The 19,684-nt window shown below is 51.6% G+C and overlaps 1 protein-coding gene across 2 annotated transcripts in view; it reads left to right on the top strand.

Moving 5' to 3' along the window:
* MTMR12 (myotubularin related protein 12) overlaps positions 1-19,684 on the top strand; it is an 813,877-nt gene that overhangs the window by 710,936 nt on the left and 83,257 nt on the right. For both annotated transcript variants that reach the window (XM_078674902.1, XM_078674903.1), the window contains exon 14: positions 14,531-14,701. In XM_078674902.1, the coding sequence (XP_078531028.1) occupies positions 14,531-14,701 (171 nt within the window). The remainder of the gene's footprint in view (positions 1-14,530; positions 14,702-19,684) is intronic.

Below are 19,684 nucleotides of genomic sequence, written 5' to 3'. Positions count from 1 at the left end.
AAAGTCACTTTTCTCAAGTAGTCACATTTCTGTCTTTAAGCTGGCCAATTTGTGTATGCAGTTTAATTTCCGTAATGTGGCAGAGCTCTCTGGCGCTCTCGGGTGGTATAAACATGTCATTCTGTAGGAAGAAAGGAAAACAGCATCTATTCGGATCACTTCTTCCAGACATTACTATGACATTTGCATGTCAATGGAAACTCATAACGGTTGCCTTCTTTGGAAGAAGGGGGTTTTGCAGATGAAAAGGAACTTTTAACATAGGGAAGTTGAAGCAGGTGTAGCCAGGAAAGGTGGGACTATTCCTTATATTATATAAATGGGGGTGGGGTCGCACACTACTCACACACCGGCGGTGTCGCCCCTAAGGACTCTGGTCAATGTAGTAAGGTGTTCGCGATGCATCATCTTTTGATCTTCTGCTATCTTCGCTGTCTTCGCCATCCCTGGACACGTGTTTCGGGGTATTACCCCTCATCAGCAGGGATAGGCCGTGTACTGGGGTTGCCGATGGCTGCCAATATCTGCCAGGTATAGTACCACTCAGGCGCGTAGGTGCGGGATCCCAGGCTCGTCAGCCCGCTGCTCAAGGGAGCTTTAAAGTTACAAATGGGGGTGGGGTCGCACACTACTCACACACCGGCGGTGTCGCCCCTAAGGACTCTGGTCAATGTAGTAAGGTGTTCGCGATGCATCATCTTTCGATCTTCTGCTATCTTCGCTGTCTTCGCCATCCCTGGACACGTGTTTCGGGGTATTACCCCTCATCAGCAGGGATAGGCCGTGTACTGGGGTTGCCGATGGCTGCCAATATCTGCCAGGTATAGTACCACTCAGGCGCGTAGGTGCGGGATCCCAGGCTCGTCAGCCCGCTGCTCAAGGGAGCTTTAAAGTTACAAATGGGGGTGGGGTCGCACACTACTCACACACCGGCGGTGTCGCCCCTAAGGACTCTGGTCAATGTAGTAAGGTGTTCGCGATGCATCATCTTTCGATCTTCTGCTATCTTCGCTGTCTTCGCCATCCCTGGACACGTGTTTCGGGGTATTACCCCTCATCAGCAGGGATAGGCCGTGTACTGGGGTTGCCGATGGCTGCCAATATCTGCCAGGTATAGTACCACTCAGGCGCGTAGGTGCGGGATCCCAGGCTCGTCAGCCCGCTGCTCAAGGGAGCTTTAAAGTTACAAATGGGGGTGGGGTCGCACACTACTCACACACCGGCGGTGTCGCCCCTAAGGACTCTGGTCAATGTAGTAAGGTGTTCGCGATGCATCATCTTTCGATCTTCTGCTATCTTCGCTGTCTTCGCCATCCCTGGACACGTGTTTCTGGGTATTACCCCTCATCAGCAGGGATAGGCCGTGTACTGGGGTTGCCGATGGCTGCCAATATCTGCCAGGTATAGTACCACTCAGGCGCGTAGGTGCGGGATCCCAGGCTCGTCAGCCCGCTGCTCAAGGGAGCTTTAAAGTTACAAATGGGGGTGGGGTCGCACACTACTCACACACCGGCGGTGTCGCCCCTAAGGACTCTGGTCAATGTAGTAAAGTGTTCTCGATGCATCATCTTTCGATCTTCTGCTATTTTCGCTGTCTTCGCCATCCCTGGACACGTGTTTCGGGGTATTACCCCTCATCAGCAGGGATAGGCCGTGTACTGGGGTTGCCGATGGCTGCCAATATCTGCCAGGTATAGTACCACTCAGGCGCGTAGGTGCGGGATCCCAGGCTCGGCAGCCATCGGCAACCCCAGTACATGGCCTATCCCTGCTGATGAGGGGTAATACCCCGAAACACGTGTCCAGGGATGGCGAAGACAGCGAAGATAGCAGAAGATCGAAAGATGATGCATCGCGAACACTTTACTACATTGACCAGAGTCCTTAGGGGCGACACCACCGGTGTGTGAGTAGTGTGCGACCCCACCCCCATTTGTAACTTTAAAGCTCCCTTGAGCAGCGGGCTGACGAGCCTGGGATCCCGCACCTACGCGCCTGAGTGGTACTATACCTGGCAGATATTGGCAGCCATCGGCAACCCCAGTACATGGCCTATCCCTGCTGATGAGGGGTAATACCCCGAAACACGTGTCCAGGGATGGCGAAGACAGCGAAGATAGCAGAAGATCGAAAGATGATGCATCGCGAACACTTTACTACATTGACCAGAGTCCTTAGGGGCGACACCGCCGGTGTGTGAGTAGTGTGCGACCCCACCCCCATTTGTGACTTTAAAGCTCCCTTGAGCAGCGGGCTGACGAGCCTGGGATCCCGCACCTACGCGCCTGAGTGGTACTATACCTGGCAGATATTGGCAGCCATCGGCAACCCCAGTACATGGCCTATCCCTGCTGATGAGGGGTAATACCCCGAAACACGTGTCCAGGGATGGCGAAGACAGCGAAGATAGCAGAAGATCGAAAGATGATGCATCGCGAACACTTTACTACATTGACCAGAGTCCTTAGGGGCGACACCGCCGGTGTGTGAGTAGTGTGCGACCCCACCCCCATTTGTAACTTTAAAGCTCCCTTGAGCAGTGGGCTGACGAGCCTGGGATCCCGCACCTACGCGCCTGAGTGGTACTATACCTGGCAGATATTGGCAGCCATCGGCAACCCCAGTACATGGCCTATCCCTGCTGATGAGGGGTAATACCCCGAAACACGTGTCCAGGGATGGCGAAGATAGCAGAAGATCGAAAGATGATGCATCGCAAACACTTTACTACATTGACCAGAGTCCTTAGGGGCGACACCGCCGGTGTGTGAGTAGTGTGCGACCCCACCCCCATTTGTAACTTTAAAGCTCCCTTGAGCAGCGGGCTGACGAGCCTGGGATCCCGCACCTACGCGCCTGAGTGGTACTATACCTGGCAGATATTGGCAGCCATCGGCAACCCCAGTACATGGCCTATCCCTGCTGATGAGGGGTAATACCCCGAAACACGTGTCCAGGGATGGCGAAGACAGCGAAGATAGCAGAAGATCGAAAGATGATGCATCGCGAACACTTTACTACATTGACCAGAGTCCTTAGGGGCGACACCGCCGGTGTGTGAGTAGTGTGCGACCCCACCCCCATTTGTGACTTTAAAGCTCCCTTGAGCAGCGGGCTGACGAGCCTGGGATCCCGCACCTACGCGCCTGAGTGGTACTATACCTGGCAGATATTGGCAGCCATCGGCAACCCCAGTACACGGCCTATCCCTGCTGATGAGGGGTAATACCCCGAAACACGTGTCCAGGGATGGCGAAGACAGCGAAGATAGCAGAAGATCGAAAGATGATGCATCGCGAACACTTTACTACATTGACCAGAGTCCTTAGGGGCGACACCGCCGGTGTGTGAGTAGTGTGCGACCCCACCCCCATTTGTAACTTTAAAGCTCCCTTGAGCAGCGGGCTGACGAGCCTGGGATCCCGCACCTACGCGCCTGAGTGGTACTATACCTGGCAGATATTGGCAGCCATCGGCAACCCCAGTACATGGCCTATCCCTGCTGATGAGGGGTAATACCCCGAAACACGTGTCCAGGGATGGCGAAGACAGCGAAGATAGCAGAAGATCGAAAGATGATGCATCGCGAACACTTTACTACATTGACCAGAGTCCTTAGGGGCGACACCGCCGGTGTGTGAGTAGTGTGCGACCCCACCCCCATTTGTAACTTTAAAGCTCCCTTGAGCAGCGGGCTGACGAGCCTGGGATCCCGCACCTACGCGCCTGAGTGGTACTATACCTGGCAGATATTGGCAGCCATCGGCAACCCCAGTACATGGCCTATCCCTGCTGATGAGGGGTAATACCCCGAAACACGTGTCCAGGGATGGCGAAGACAGCGAAGATAGCAGAAGATCGAAAGATGATGCATCGCGAACACTTTACTACATTGACCAGAGTCCTTAGGGGCGACACCGCCGGTGTGTGAGTAGTGTGCGACCCCACCCCCATTTGTATCCTTATATTATATACTTTGAGAAGAGTTAGGATGGTGGGAGGGGACTTTCAGTGAATTTCTATTGCACACACAAGTCTGTGATACTTTTTTCGGTAAAGGGCCTAAATGAAGCATGAAATATGTCAGTGCGGTAAAACTTGGCAGGAACAGTTGAGACATTTAGCTTCATGTATTTAGAAGATCTCGCCAAACTCACCTGAAGAATTGCTGCTCAGCCATTTTCCAGTCAGAGAGCTGCTTGGAAAAGATCAGAGGACACCATGGTAGAAGGGTTCACTTTGCATTAAAAAGGCAAAGGAGCGGTGACTCTTGCTTCCCCTAATATGCTGGACATGAAATATTCTCTGATGGCCAGGTAGTCTGGTATCTTGCGGCCCTACATACAGAAAATAACCTGTGACTAGACTAGACTAAGAGGACTGCCTGCTGGTGGAAGCTGGAAAAATGTGGCAAATATATGAAGAAAAAAGACTGCATCTGCCTGGAGGAAAACCATCAAGACCAGTGGTGATTGAACTTTTAGCTGTGGCCTGACTGGAAAATAGGAAAAGTGTTTTTAGGTGGAGTTGCAACAGACCTAGTGTGGGCTTGCTACGATTTTGCAGGGGCTTACAGTCTGCTCATTGGTTCAGTCTGTCGGTTTCGTTTGCTTGCTTCGTACTGGATGTTTTTTCTTTCCCAGCTTCTCCATCTTGTGTTTGTCCCTCCCATGGAGGATAGCCTCTTTACCATCTCTGATTGGTTGGCTTCTACTGTTCACTTTTAGGAAGGTACTTTATTTTTTTTGCTTAAACTCTCCATGAGACTGCATAGGTTTTCTAACACTCTCCTTCGTGTTCTTCTCTCCCCATCCCCCCACACTCCATGTTGCGGTCTCTCTCCTGTGCTCTGCCTTGCCAGTCTTCCTGCCTCACCCACAGTCCATCTTTCTTTCTCGCTCGTATTCTTCTCCCCCTAGTATGCTCTCCGTTGTGTGTTGTCTTTCCCTTCCCTGCCCACTGCCTGTTGCTTCCTATCCCCCACTCCTCTGTTGCCCCTCAAACCCACCATCTTTTTGTTAATTATTTCTTTGGTGGAGATGGGTAGCACCAAACCGCAAATTTCTGCCAGCTCTCTCGTCTTGAAAAGAAGCACTATCGTCCTACTTATTAGGGCTCGCCTGCTGGGCGCATGCGCCTAGCTGGCGAAGCTCTATTGGGGCTTAAACAGACTTTACCGAACTTGGCGATTTGGTGCTGTGCCCGTGGCTTTTAGGTCAATGCGCTTGCGCATTGACCTAAAATGCGCGTGCACATCACCAAATCGCCGTCTGTTCCCTCAGCCGCACCTTTGAAGTGCTTCACTTCAAAGGCCCCTGCTGCTTTCACACCCTCTCCCCGCTCCGCCCCCTCCCCTGCCCGCCGTGTCGCATTTCTCCCCCCCCCCTTCTCTGCCTTCCCTCCGTCGCTCGGCCCCCTCCCCTCCCCTCTGTTCCATCGCAGAATTAAGTAGCAGCCCACGCAGAAAGCAATTTAGTTAACACAGATGACTCGGTGTGTTAGAGTTTTATTGTATACCCTTTATTTGCTCATTGCATGTGCTTTCTGTGGTGGCAGGCTCTGTCAATTGTTATTCTGTGCCCTTCTGTGGTTCCACAATTGTATTCCTACTTCTGTTTGTGTAATGTCTCCGTTTTTGTGTTTTTTACACAATATGTTCCCTCTTCTATAAATTCCCTTCACCTAGCAGCCTTTATCCCACCTGTCACCCCCCGATGAGCGGACCAACGCTTAAGCATGAGTTGCCGTGATTCCCTGATTCACTAAACCTTCTCTCTTTCCCTCGAAGTCTATCCTATGTATCACGGACATGATGTCCAATACTCGATTGTTTTCTTCCGCATATTTTTTGCCAAACTTCAGCGACCTTTTTTGCAATGGCTAAACCTGAATTACTGTTCAAACATGACACTTACCTAGCTTCACTCCATGAACATGGCATGAATGAGAGAGAGAAAGAAAGCGAGCATTCGCAAAGCCAGTAACCGAGCCTGTCATCCTTCTGAGGTTGGTAAAGTGAGTGGTAAAAGCAACATCTGTTATTTTACAATGCTTATTTTATTGATAAATTATTAGGGTGCTTTCAAACACCAGGTCTCGTATGGAACGCTCTCTCTATATGTGCAAGCATTATAGGCATACATGTTTATTACTGCAGGTTCCTAAGTAATGCGGCGCAGTTTTACATATGGGTGTGTGGGTCTCTATAGGTGGCACAGGCTGATGGGTGCTATGGCGACATCTCTCTTTTCCATCGCGTCGTCACTGCCATCTCTCTTACCTTCTCCCATGCCTCTCTCTCACCCCTCAGACCTTCTCCCTACCTCCTCTCTCTCTCTGTACCCTTTCTTTTTATGGCCCCTCTCAACGCTCTGCAGGCTACAGCACCAATGCCCCGTTGGGCGCTTGGCCTGCCTTCTCAGCCTTCCATGGAGCGCGACGTCCAGGCCACCCCTGCAGCACGGTCCTCAATGGCCTCTAACTCACAGCAGGAGGCTTGGTTTTTTTCGGGATGGCTTCGACCGTTGGTTGTGTAATGTACTCTTTGTTCGAAATTCCGGAAGAATTGGATTTGTCTTAGACACAAATACAGACACGAATTTAAATGTTATTGAAATAAGATCATCTTTTCTCTGTCACAAACCCTTATGGAACCCACAGGACCACCACCCCCACCACCACTACATCCACCACCACATCCACCACCACATCCACCACAACCACCACCCCATCCACCACCACCGCATCCACCATCACCGCATCCACCATCACCACATCCACCACATCCACCACCACCGCATCCACCACCACATCCACCATCACCTCCACATCCACCATGACATCCACCGCCACATCCACCACCACCGCATCCACCACCACCGCATCCACCACCACACCCACCACCACTACATCCACCACCACTACATCCACCACCACATCCACCCACCACCACATCCACCACAACCACCACCCCATCCACCACCCCATCCACCACCACCACCTCATCCACCATCACCACATCCACCGCATCCACCACCACCGCATCCACCGCCACATCCACCATCAACACCACATCCACCATCACATCCACCACCACCACCACATCCACCATCACATCCACCATCACCTCCACATCCACCATGACATCCACCGCCACATCCACCACCACCACATCCACCACCACCACATCCACCACCACCACACCCACCACCACTACATCCACCACCACATCCACTACAGCCACCACCCACCACCCCATCCACCACTACCACCACCACCGCATCCACCACCACCACATCCACCACCACCGCATCCACCACATCCACCACCACCACATCCACCACCACATCCACCATTTATTTGCAAGTTTGTACCGCGCTGGCTTCACTCCCGGAGGAGTATCTCCGCGCCTTTGGCTTCTACAAAGAATTAAGAAGAAGGGCTATTGCAGATGTTCTAATCTACTGTTGAAACAGGAAGGTCTTCAACATTTTCCTGAAGGGACCCATCACCACCACATCCACCATCACATCCACCACCACATCCACCATCACATCCACCGCCACATCCACCGCCACATCCACCGCCACATCCACCGCCACATCCACCACCACATCCACCACCACATCCACCACCGCCACATCCACCACCGCCGCATCCACCACCACCACATCCACCGCATCCACCACCACCACATCCACCACCACCACTGCATCCACTGCATCCAGCACCACCACCACATCCACCACCACATCCACCACTTCCACCGCATCCACCACCACCACATCCACCACCACCACATCCACCACCACATACACCACTGCATCCACCACCACCTCATGCACCACCGCATCCACCACATCCACCACCACATCCACCACCACTTTCACCACATCCACAACCACCACATCCACCACCACATCCACCATCACATCCACCACCACCACCACCACATCCACCATCACCTCCACATCCACCATGACATCCACCGCCGCATCCACCACATCCACCACCACATCCACCACATCCACCACCACCGCATCCACCACCACCGCATGCACCACCACCACCACCACACCCACCACCACATCCACTACAACCACCACCCCATCCACCACTACCACCACCGCATCCACCACCGCATCCACCACCGCATCCACCACCGCATCCACCACCGCATCCTCCACCATATCCACCATCACATCCACCATCACATCCACCATCACATCCACCATCACATCCACCATCACATCCACCATCACATCCACCATCACCTCCACCACCACCACATCCACCACCACCACATCCACCACCACCACATCCACCACCACCACATCCACCACCACCACATCCACCACTACCACCTCCACCACCGCATCCACCACCGCATCCACCACCGCATCCACCACCGCATCCTCCACCACATCCACCATCACATCCACCACCACATCCACCATCACATCCACCATCACATTCACCATCACCTCCACCACATCCACCACCACCACCACATCCACATCCACCACCACCGCATCCACCACCACCGCATCCACCACCACCGCATCCACCACCACCACCGCATCCACCACCACCACCGCATCCACCACCACATCCACCACCACCACATCCACCACATCACCACCACATCCACCATCACCACCACATCCACCATCACATCCACCACCACCACATCCACCATCATCTCCACCATCACCTCCACATCCACCATGACATCCACCGCCACATCCACCACATCCACCACCACCACATCCACCACCACCGCATGCACCACATCCACCACCACCGCATCCACCACCACCACCACACCCACCACCCCATCCACCACCACCGCATCCACCATCACCGCATCCACCATCACCACATCCACCACATCCACCACCACCGCATCCACCACCACATCCACCATCACCTCCACATCCACCATGACATCCACCGCCACATCCACCACCACCGCATCCACCACCACCGCATCCACCATCACCGCATCCACCATCACCACATCCACCACATCCACCACCACCGCATCCACCACCACATCCACCATCACCTCCACATCCACCATGACATCCACCGCCACATCCACCACCACCGCATCCACCACCACCGCATCCACCACCACACCCACCACCACTACATCCACCACCACTACATCCACCACCACATCCACCCACCACCACATCCACCACAACCACCACCCCATCCACCACCCCATCCACCACCACCACCTCATCCACCATCACCACATCCACCGCATCCACCACCACCGCATCCACCGCCACATCCACCATCAACACCACATCCACCATCACATCCACCACCACCACCACATCCACCATCACATCCACCATCACCTCCACATCCACCATGACATCCACCGCCACATCCACCACCACCACATCCACCACCACCACATCCACCACCACCACACCCACCACCACTACATCCACCACCACATCCACTACAGCCACCACCCACCACCCCATCCACCACTACCACCACCACCGCATCCACCACCACCACATCCACCACCACCACATCCACCACCACCGCATCCACCACATCCACCACCACCACATCCACCACCACATCCACCATTTATTTGCAAGTTTGTACCGCGCTGGCTTCACTCCCGGAGGAGTATCTCCGCGCCTTTGGCTTCTACAAAGAATTAAGAAGAAGGGCTATTGCAGATGTTCTAATCTACTGTTGAAACAGGAAGGTCTTCAACATTTTCCTGAAGGGAACCATCACCACCACATCCACCATCACATCCACCACCACATCCACCATCACATCCACCGCCACATCCACCGCCACATCCACCGCCACATCCACCGCCACATCCACCGCCACATCCACCACCACATCCACCACCACATCCACCACCGCCACATCCACCACCGCCACATCCACCACCACCACATCCACCACCACCACATCCACCACCACTTCACTAATGCATCCACCACCACCACATCCACCGCATCCACCACCACCACATCCACCACCACCACTGCATCCACTGCATCCAGCACCACCACCACATCCACCACCACATCCACCACCACATCCACCACTTCCACCGCATCCACCACCACCACATCCACCACCACCACATCCACCACCACATACACCACTGCATCCACCACCACCACATCCACCACCTCATGCACCACCGCATCCACCACATCCACCACCACATCCACCACCACTTTCACCACATCCACAACCACCACATCCACCACCACATCCACCATCACATCCACCACCACCACCACCACATCCACCATCACCTCCACATCCACCATGACATCCACCGCCGCATCCACCACATCCACCACCACATCCACCACATCCACCACCACCGCATCCACCACCACCGCATGCACCACCACCACCACCACACCCACCACCACATCCACTACAACCACCACCCCATCCACCGCATCCACCACCGCATCCACCACCGCATCCACCACCGCATCCACCACCGCATCCACCACCGCATCCTCCACCATATCCACCATCACATCCACCATCACATCCACCATCACATCCACCATCACATCCACCATCACATCCACCATCACCTCCACCACCACCACATCCACCACCACCACATCTACCACCACCACCACATCCACCACCACCACATCCACCACTACCACCTCCACCACCGCATCCACCACCGCATCCACCACCGCATCCACCACCGCATCCTCCACCACATCCACCATCACATCCACCACCACATCCACCATCACATCCACCATCACATTCACCATCACCTCCACCACATCCACCACCACCACCACATCCACATCCACCACCACCGCATCCACCACCACCGCATCCACCACCACCGCATCCACCACCACCACCGCATCCACCACCACCACCGCATCCACCACCACATCCACCACCACCACATCCACCACATCACCACCACATCCACCATCACCACCACATCCACCATCACATCCACCATCACATCCACCACCACCACATCCACCATCATCTCCACCATCACCTCCACATCCACCATGACATCCACCGCCACATCCACCACATCCACCACCACCACATCCACCACCACCGCATGCACCACATCCACCACCACCGCATCCACCACCACCACCACACCCACCACCACTACATCCACCACCACATCCACTACAACCACCACCCCATCCACCACTACCACCACCACCGCATCCACCTCCTCCACCACCACATCCACCACCACATCCACCACCACATCCACCATATCCACCATCACATCCACCATCACATCCACCACCACATCCACCACCACATCCACCATCACCTCCACATCCACCATGAAATCCACCGCCACATCCACCACCACCACATCCACCACATCCACCACCACCACATCCACCACCACCACCACATCTACCACCACATACACCACCACATACACCACCACCACCACATCCACCACCACATACACCACCACATCCACCACCACCACATCCACCACCACATCCAACACCACTTCCACCGCATCCACCACCACTACATCCAACACCACATCCACTACAACCACCACCCCATCCACCACTACCACTACCACCTCCACCACCACCACCGCATCCACCATCACATCCACCACCGCATCCACCATCACATCCACCATCACATCCACCACCACATCCACCACCACCACATCCACCACCACCGCCACATCCACCACCACCACATCCACCACCACCGCCACATCCACCACCACCGCATCCACCACCACCGCATCCACCACCACCGCATCCACCACCACCACCGCATCCACCACGACATCCACATCCACCACCACATCCACTTCCACAACCACCATATCCACCACCACCACATCCACCACATCACCACCACATCCACCATCACCACCACATCCACCACCACATCCACCACCACCACCACATCCACCATCATCTCCACCATCACCTCCACATCCACCATGACATCCACCGCCACATCCACCACATCCACATCCACCACCACCACATCCACCACCACCGCATCCACCACCACCGCATGCACCAGCACCACCACACCCACCACCACTACATCCACCACCACATCCACTACAACCACCACCCCATCCACCACTACCACCACCACCGCATCCACCACCTCCACCGCATACACCACCACATCCACCACCACCACATCCACCACCACATCCACCATCACATCCACCACCACATCCACCATCACCTCCACATCCACCATGAAATCCACCGCCACATCCACCGCCACATCCACCACCACCACATCCACCACCGCCACATCCACCTCCACCGCCACATCCACCACCACCACCACATCCACCACCACCACATCCACCACCACCTCCACCGCATCCACCACCACTTCCACCGCATCCACCACCACCACATCCACCACCACAACATCCACCACCACATCCACATCCACCACCGCATCCACCACCACATCCACCACCTCATCCACCACCACTTTCACCACATCCACAACCACCACAACCACCACATCCACCACCACCACATCCATCACCACCACATCCACCACCACCACATCCACCACCACCACATCCACCACCACCACATCCACCACCACCACCACATCCACCACCACCACATCATCCACCACCACCACATCCACCACCACCACATCCACCACCACCACATCACCACCACATCCACCACATCACCACCACATCCACCACATCCACCCCCACATCCACCACATCCACCCCCACATCCACCACCATCACCACCACATCCACCATCACCACCACCACCACATCCACCACCACCACCACCACATCCACCACCACCATATCCCCCAGATCCACCACCACCACATCTATATGTGTGTGGCTCTGTGTGTGTGTAGGTGCAAATGCAATGTTCTTGGATTTTCGTCAAAATAAAATACACTGAACATAATCTTCACAAAAGTTATTTACAAACGTTTAAGCTATTGCCATTATAAATTACAAAAACTTTTTAAGTATTAATTATTTACAAAATTAAAAGCCATTGTTATTTGTAATATAAATACATCTAAGTCACGTAAATATAACACACATTGCATTACAAATGCTATAGGTGTCACATTTGCGAAAGTTAAAACTATTGACATTGTAACTGACAAAGCTATTAATTTTGCTACTTTCAAAACCAACACATAAATAAAAAGTGTCATTTACAATACCAATAGCTCAAACTTTCCTAATGCGAGACCTATTGCATTTCCAATGCTTGTTTTTCATTTTGTTTATTTACCTTTCAAAAAGGCATTGACAAAGCCAATAGGTGCCAAAGGCGAGACCTATCTTTTTTGGGATGAGTTTTATATAGCTCGAACTCAGCCTGAAAGTATCAGAGCGCTTTACATGAGCACCAGTTGCTTTACAGACGGACGCATTCATTTTGCCCAGAATCAAAGGATTTTTAGTGTCCCTACCGAGACTCGAACCTGGTTCCCCAGCTTCGAGGTTGACCTCTCTAACCGTTAGAGCACATCCTCTATTGGCAATGCCGATACTTATTTCCTTCTGTAACGTGTGGGTGAAGTCCTGGAAGGCATCCCTGGGTAATCTTGCTTTGTTTAAGTGCCAAAAACGAATGCTTTTCAATCTAATGGCCAGTTTTTACTTCTTACCGAAGATTACCAATATCTGTTTATAATACCTCCTGATCCATACCCTAGATTTACTTCAATAGATGCTATTTTAATCATCACATTGCATTTAATTTACATCCTTTTATCAATTGTATCTTGATTTTGTATTTATTTATTTATTTATTTGCAGTAGTTTGATGTTGCTGTTAATGTATTGCATGTTTCTCTAAATAAGGCCTTGCTGCTGTAGATAAGCTCATGATGTTAGCTCCTTGTTCCTTTGTGGAAGTTCAGACACAGCTTATATCAAGATGGGGCCCCTTTTCCCATACTTTAGCTATTTGGTTTCCCATTGTAGGGGTTTATTTCTTGCTTTTGTACAGTTACAGAGGAGAAAAAATAACTCCCGTAAAAAAGCGAAACATATATCCCCTACTAACATGTTGCTCGCTGAATACCAGCCCAGCACCCCGCATGACCCATATCACCATTGTACTAACATATATCTTGTAGAAATTGAGTTTACGTTTGGAGATAGATTTGAGGAAATCTCTGTAATTGTAAGCACAATGGATGAAATGAACACTATATTAACTCTCATAAATACAAACAATTCAACAAACAAACAATTTTCATAGCTTATATTATATTAACAGAGGCTGTTAATAATCAGGACTCGATATGGCTTCAGAATGCCCTCTCTGGTGGATCCTCCACAGAGTCGTTAATGTCTTATTGTGCTTTTTCGTGTGTTTTATTACCTTTTTTTGACCTGTTTATTCAATGACAAAAAAATAGTTGAGCTTTTCATTAGTACTGTTCCAATATGCAACGTGTAAAGAGTTGAGTTGAGAATATTTTTCTCTTTCTTCTTTTTATCTAGGTCCCAGTTTTCCTTCTTTTCCTGGACTGTGTTTGGCAGTTGGTACAACAGTATCCAGTGGCATTCGAATTCACTGAGACATATTTAACAGTTTTATCTGACAGTGTCTACATCCCCATCTTTAGCACTTTCTTTTTCAATTCGCCATTTCAGAAAGATACGCACCACCTGGTAAGTTTTTAATAACTCATCAAAGCATTATCTCCGGTCTAACTTGGAAGCCATACACCAGTTGTTTGGAAACTTAATTATTCATTATCAGTTACTTGGCATGACGAGAGCACTTATGTCCTACAACTAGCTAAATGTTTTGTTTAATCATCTACCCTTGTAGAGTTTTTACTTTACAGAATAAATGTCATTTTCTAACATGATCCTTTCTTTGGTATTTAAGACGTGGCTCTTTCCCTCTTCACAACACCCTATATTTCTGTTACAATGGAAAAGTCCCCTGCATGGTAATAGACGTGCCTCAGGACCATGGATATCTAGACCACTGGTAATGATTTTTGGTCATGGGCGGACATGGATCATGTGTGTGCGCCATGCCTTCCGCCATTCCCATGGTAATGCGGTCTTAGACTGGAAGGGGAGTCCAAAGCGTTACCCTCAGAGGGGTGGAGGGCTACTGCCCTTACCTAGAGTTATGTGACACGAGTTGGTAGGGGCAGCTTACCCATTTTGTGTTTCATAGTGTTCAGTAGTGAGACCAGACCTTTTTACTGGTGTCACAAGAGTAGTGCCTACTGGCCCATTTATGTAAAGTTCTGTGGCTGTATACTTAACTCACCCTTGGCCTGTATGGATTGTGAGTCATGTTGGACAGCATGTGTAACTTGTGTTTTGGAATGTGTGTGTACGCTTGTGTATATTATATGACATAGAGGCCTTTGGGTTCCATTTTAGAAACGCATGGCCTGGAAGACTACGAGAGGTGAGTACTGCAAACCCCAGACAGTGATGTGTATTGCCAATATTCTTTAGGGTTGAGGTGAGAACACATACTGGAGGAAGGGGAGCCAGCGCATCATCTGTGCACATCATATATCTCTTTGATTACAGGAACAGTTACTGTTCAGTGGGGCATGGGCTCATTGTCAGGGAGAAGGTGGGACAAATGAGGTTGGCACTGTGGATCAGGGTATCTTGATCGAGAGGACGAATTAAGTCTTTATGGGGCCTATTTCAGTGAAGTTAGATAGCCAGGTGTGATCCTCAGTTACTCCTTTGGCCTGTGTTGTGGGTCAGTCAAAATTGGAGTCCCTCATTATGTGGCAGACTGTCCCTTTGGCAGTGCAGAGGAGAGCACACTCCAAAGGAGCGGACACTCACAGCCTTAATTTCAAAGGGTCAGACACTATGTCTGGATTTGGACTCTAGTGGTGGGAGCATGAGCCATACACTTTTTTATATCTCCTTCTTCAAGGAGAGAGAAGCTCCTGATTTCTAGCTGCTGGAACCAGAGCTAGACTCCCTGTGAGGCGAGGGGCCATTACCCAGGAAGTCAAGACCATTTACCCAGATCCTGGAGAACCAGTCTTCTGTCTGCCTGTCAACACCAGTGGACCCTGTGCAGAGGATGAAGCAAGTTACTGAAGGGAGCAAGGCTCAGCCGGGATCCTGCCAAAGTGCGAGATGCCACAGGACTCTAGTGGTGGGAGCATGAGCCATACACTTTTTTATATCTCCTTCTTCAAGGAGAGAGAAGCTCCTGATTTCTAGCTGCTGGAACCAGAGCTAGACTCCCTGTGAGGCGAGGGGCCATTACCCAGGAAGTCAAGACCATTTGCCCAGATCCTGGAGAACCAGTCTTCTGTCTGCCTGTCAACACCAGTGGACCCTGTGCAGAGGATGAAGCAAGTTACTGAAGGGAGCAAGGCTCAGCCGGGATCCTGCCAAAGTGCGAGATGCCTAGTCCATCAGGTTGGGCGCAGGACTGTTCGAGGACTGCAGGCCTGTTAGGTACTTGCATGGACTTATTGTGTAGCACTGCTGAAGTTGACTCTTATGGCTAGACTTATACTTTGTCATGTGGAGGCTAGGGTGGGCCCCATCTGAACATCTTTTTGGGTTTCAAATGGGAATAACAAGACTCACTACAAAGGGATGGAGAGACTCTGGGATACCACCAAGGGTGATGCTAACACACCAACCTTAGATTGTGGATAATATTTAGTGTGTTGCCTCTATGCTTTTTTTGCTTATATTAAAATGATACTTTTTTCAGAAAAGCAAGTATTTGACTGGACAATCACCTTACTGCGGTTACTATTTGTAGGTTGAGTCTTGCATCTCTATAAGCATCACACCTACCTCCCCCTTGAAGAGTATTGGATTGCTCGACCCACTCGAACACTGAGAGTCAAGTGCTGACAGTGGCAGTACTTGGCCCAGTAACTCAGGGCCCATAGTAGGTCGGGTCCCAGAACATCATGAGTAAAAAGCCACAAACCACACGTTTGAGCCCAGTAACACCTGCTTGCCCATGGCCCTCTGAAGGAGGTTTCAACATTTTCAAAATATGAACTTCTGATGGATACATCTGCCAGTGGATTCTTCACCTTGTGAATATCCCCCTGCGTCAGCAACGTTCGGAAAATTCTTCTGTAGCACGCCGGCGTGGACGACATCACAGGAGCACGGCATTGCGCGCGACTTTCCAGTGTCGCTGTCTTCTGTCGTGATGTCATCTAAGACGACTGGTTTTAAGCCGTGTGAAGAATGCAGAAAAATGATGTCCATCACAGATCTGCATGATGAATGTATATGGTGCCTGAGTTCAGATCACGACGTCCAAAGTTGTCGATCCTGTTTGAAGATGAATCCGAAGGCTCTTCGTGAACGTGAGGCTAAACTCCTGGTTGCCAAGTTAAAAGGTAAAGAGACCAAGAAGAGTTCGAGATTGAGATCCAGGCGCTCGAAGTCGAGGTCGGCTTCGAAGTCGTCTTCGGGCCATGCTTCCAGGTCATCGAAGAAAAAACATAAGATAAGAAGAGGAAGCATGGATCAAGGCACCATTCGGGAATGAGTCGGATTCGAAAACGAAGTCATCAGATTCGAAAGCAAAGTCGTCTGGTAGACGGCATCGTAAGAACATGGTTTCTCCCCCTCCGGTTCGAAATCCTGAAGTTGAGACCGTACCATTGGAGTCGCAGGAAAAATCACAGACTCCGGTGTCGAATCCTTCTCCTGCTCCATCTCAGTCTCCGGGACATGAAGAGGAAGAGGTTCCTGTTCCTCAGGACTCGGCGACTCCGGTTCACCAGCCCGAGGAACAAGAGGAATCGATTCCGGTGCAGCCTCCCCAGGAGCAGCCGGTGGGTTGGTATCCTCCTTTTCCGGGTCCAGGACAGGACCCTTCGCATTTTTTAAACGCCATGTATGGTGTTCATGCGTGAGCCATGTACCCCTCTGGAGCACCGGCTTGTCCCATGGGTCCGTTGGCCTACAATTTGGGTGTTCCCCAATCTTATGCTCCGGCGCCGTTCATGCCGTTTATGCCGGCGCCGACTCCACCTTGGCATCTCTCGGCGGCGCCGCGGTCATCGACGCCGTTTACGGCTTCACCGGCTCCGGACCGACCTCGAGATCTTCCAACTCGAAGTTCAACGCCGGCTCCAGCTCCACGTTCTACGCCGGTTCCGCCGCCTTCGGAGTCTATTCCGGATCCGTCGCTTCGGAAGGAGAGGTCGAGGCATGAAGCCCAGCGCCTTTTGGAGGAGCAGAGTCAAAGGGATGCGGAGTATGAAGAGGGTGAGCTTCAGGATCCTGAGGTTGATTATTTTGATGATTTAAGAGAGGCAAGTGGGCTAGAACTGTCTCCTGATTGGGAATGAGCCTCGGTGTCCGATGCTCCTTCTAAAGATGTTGCTCCATACCATGTGGTTATTAAAAAGGCTGCTAATCTGCTGAATTTGACCTTGCCCACTGCGGAGTATAAATCGAACATTCTGACTGAAGTCCTCCATTCTCCATCATCTATTGTTGAGCCTATACTTCCTTTTACTGATGCTCTGACGGATCCTATCTTGGAGGTGTGGAGTAGGCCTCTTACGGCTCCTGCAGCTTCTAAGGCCGTTGCAAGAAGTTATAGAGTGGTTCCGGCTGACCATGAATTTTTGTCCACTCATCCCTTGGAGAGTTTAGTGGTGCAAGCTGCCTGCTCTAAAAATCTGCAGGTGCTTTTCCCCAGGTACCTGCTGATAAGGACTCCAAGAAGCAGGACCAATGTGCCAAAAAAGTGTTTTCATCAGGCAGCATGGCCCTTAAACCTACAAATGCTACTTGCCTACTGGGCAGTTATATCCATGCCTTGATGGATACTGTAAAGCAATTGTCTCCTAAACTTCCTGAGGAGGACAGAAAATTTTTTAATGAGGTGGTTAGTGACACGCAGGCTGCTGCTCGGCAGGCCATACAGAGTGGAATGGACACAGCTGACTCAGTTGCTAGAGTCCGCCAATCCGGTTAATGCGGGTCCTGTAGGGGGTCGGCTTACCTATTCTCTACGGGATTGGGAATCGGTCACGTCGGACCTTTGGGTTCTCAATCTCGTGGAGAATGGGTATGCACTTTCCTTTTGGGAATTCCCTCCGAATTACCCTCCTTGCCAAGGGTTTTGCTCAGAGGACCACCTGCTACTTCTGCAGTAGGAAGTCCTGGCATTGTTGAGAAAGGGTGCGATAGAGGTGGTTCCGGAGCAAAAAAGGGGTCAGGGATGCTACTCCCGGTATTTCCTGATCCCCAAGAAGGATGGCAGACTTCGTCCAATCCTGGATCTCAGGATTCTGAACCTTTACCTGAAGCAGGAAAAGTTCAAGATGCTCACCCTTGCGCAGGTTCTTCAAGCGCTGCTGGAAGAAGACTGGATGGTGTCGATGGACTTGCAGGATGCATATTTCCATATCCCAATCCTGAAGTCGCAAAGGAAGTATCGCCGTTTCACGGTGGGATCGCAGCATCTCAGTTTGCGGTCCTTCCGTTTGGTCTTACTACTGCGCCTCGAGTCTTCACCAAGGTGATGGCTGTGGTGGCGGCACATCTCAGAAGGTCAGGGATTCCAGTAGTCCCTTATCTGGACGATTGGCTAATCAAGGCGGAATCTCCAGAGAGTGCTCCATCATTTGCAAGTCACAACTCAGTTGTTGTACAGGT

This window comes from Lissotriton helveticus, chromosome 2_1, assembly GCF_964261635.1.
Source record: "Lissotriton helveticus chromosome 2_1, aLisHel1.1, whole genome shotgun sequence".
Classification (NCBI taxonomy): domain Eukaryota; kingdom Metazoa; phylum Chordata; class Amphibia; order Caudata; family Salamandridae; genus Lissotriton; species Lissotriton helveticus.
This window is presented reverse-complemented; position numbering and strand designations above follow the sequence as displayed.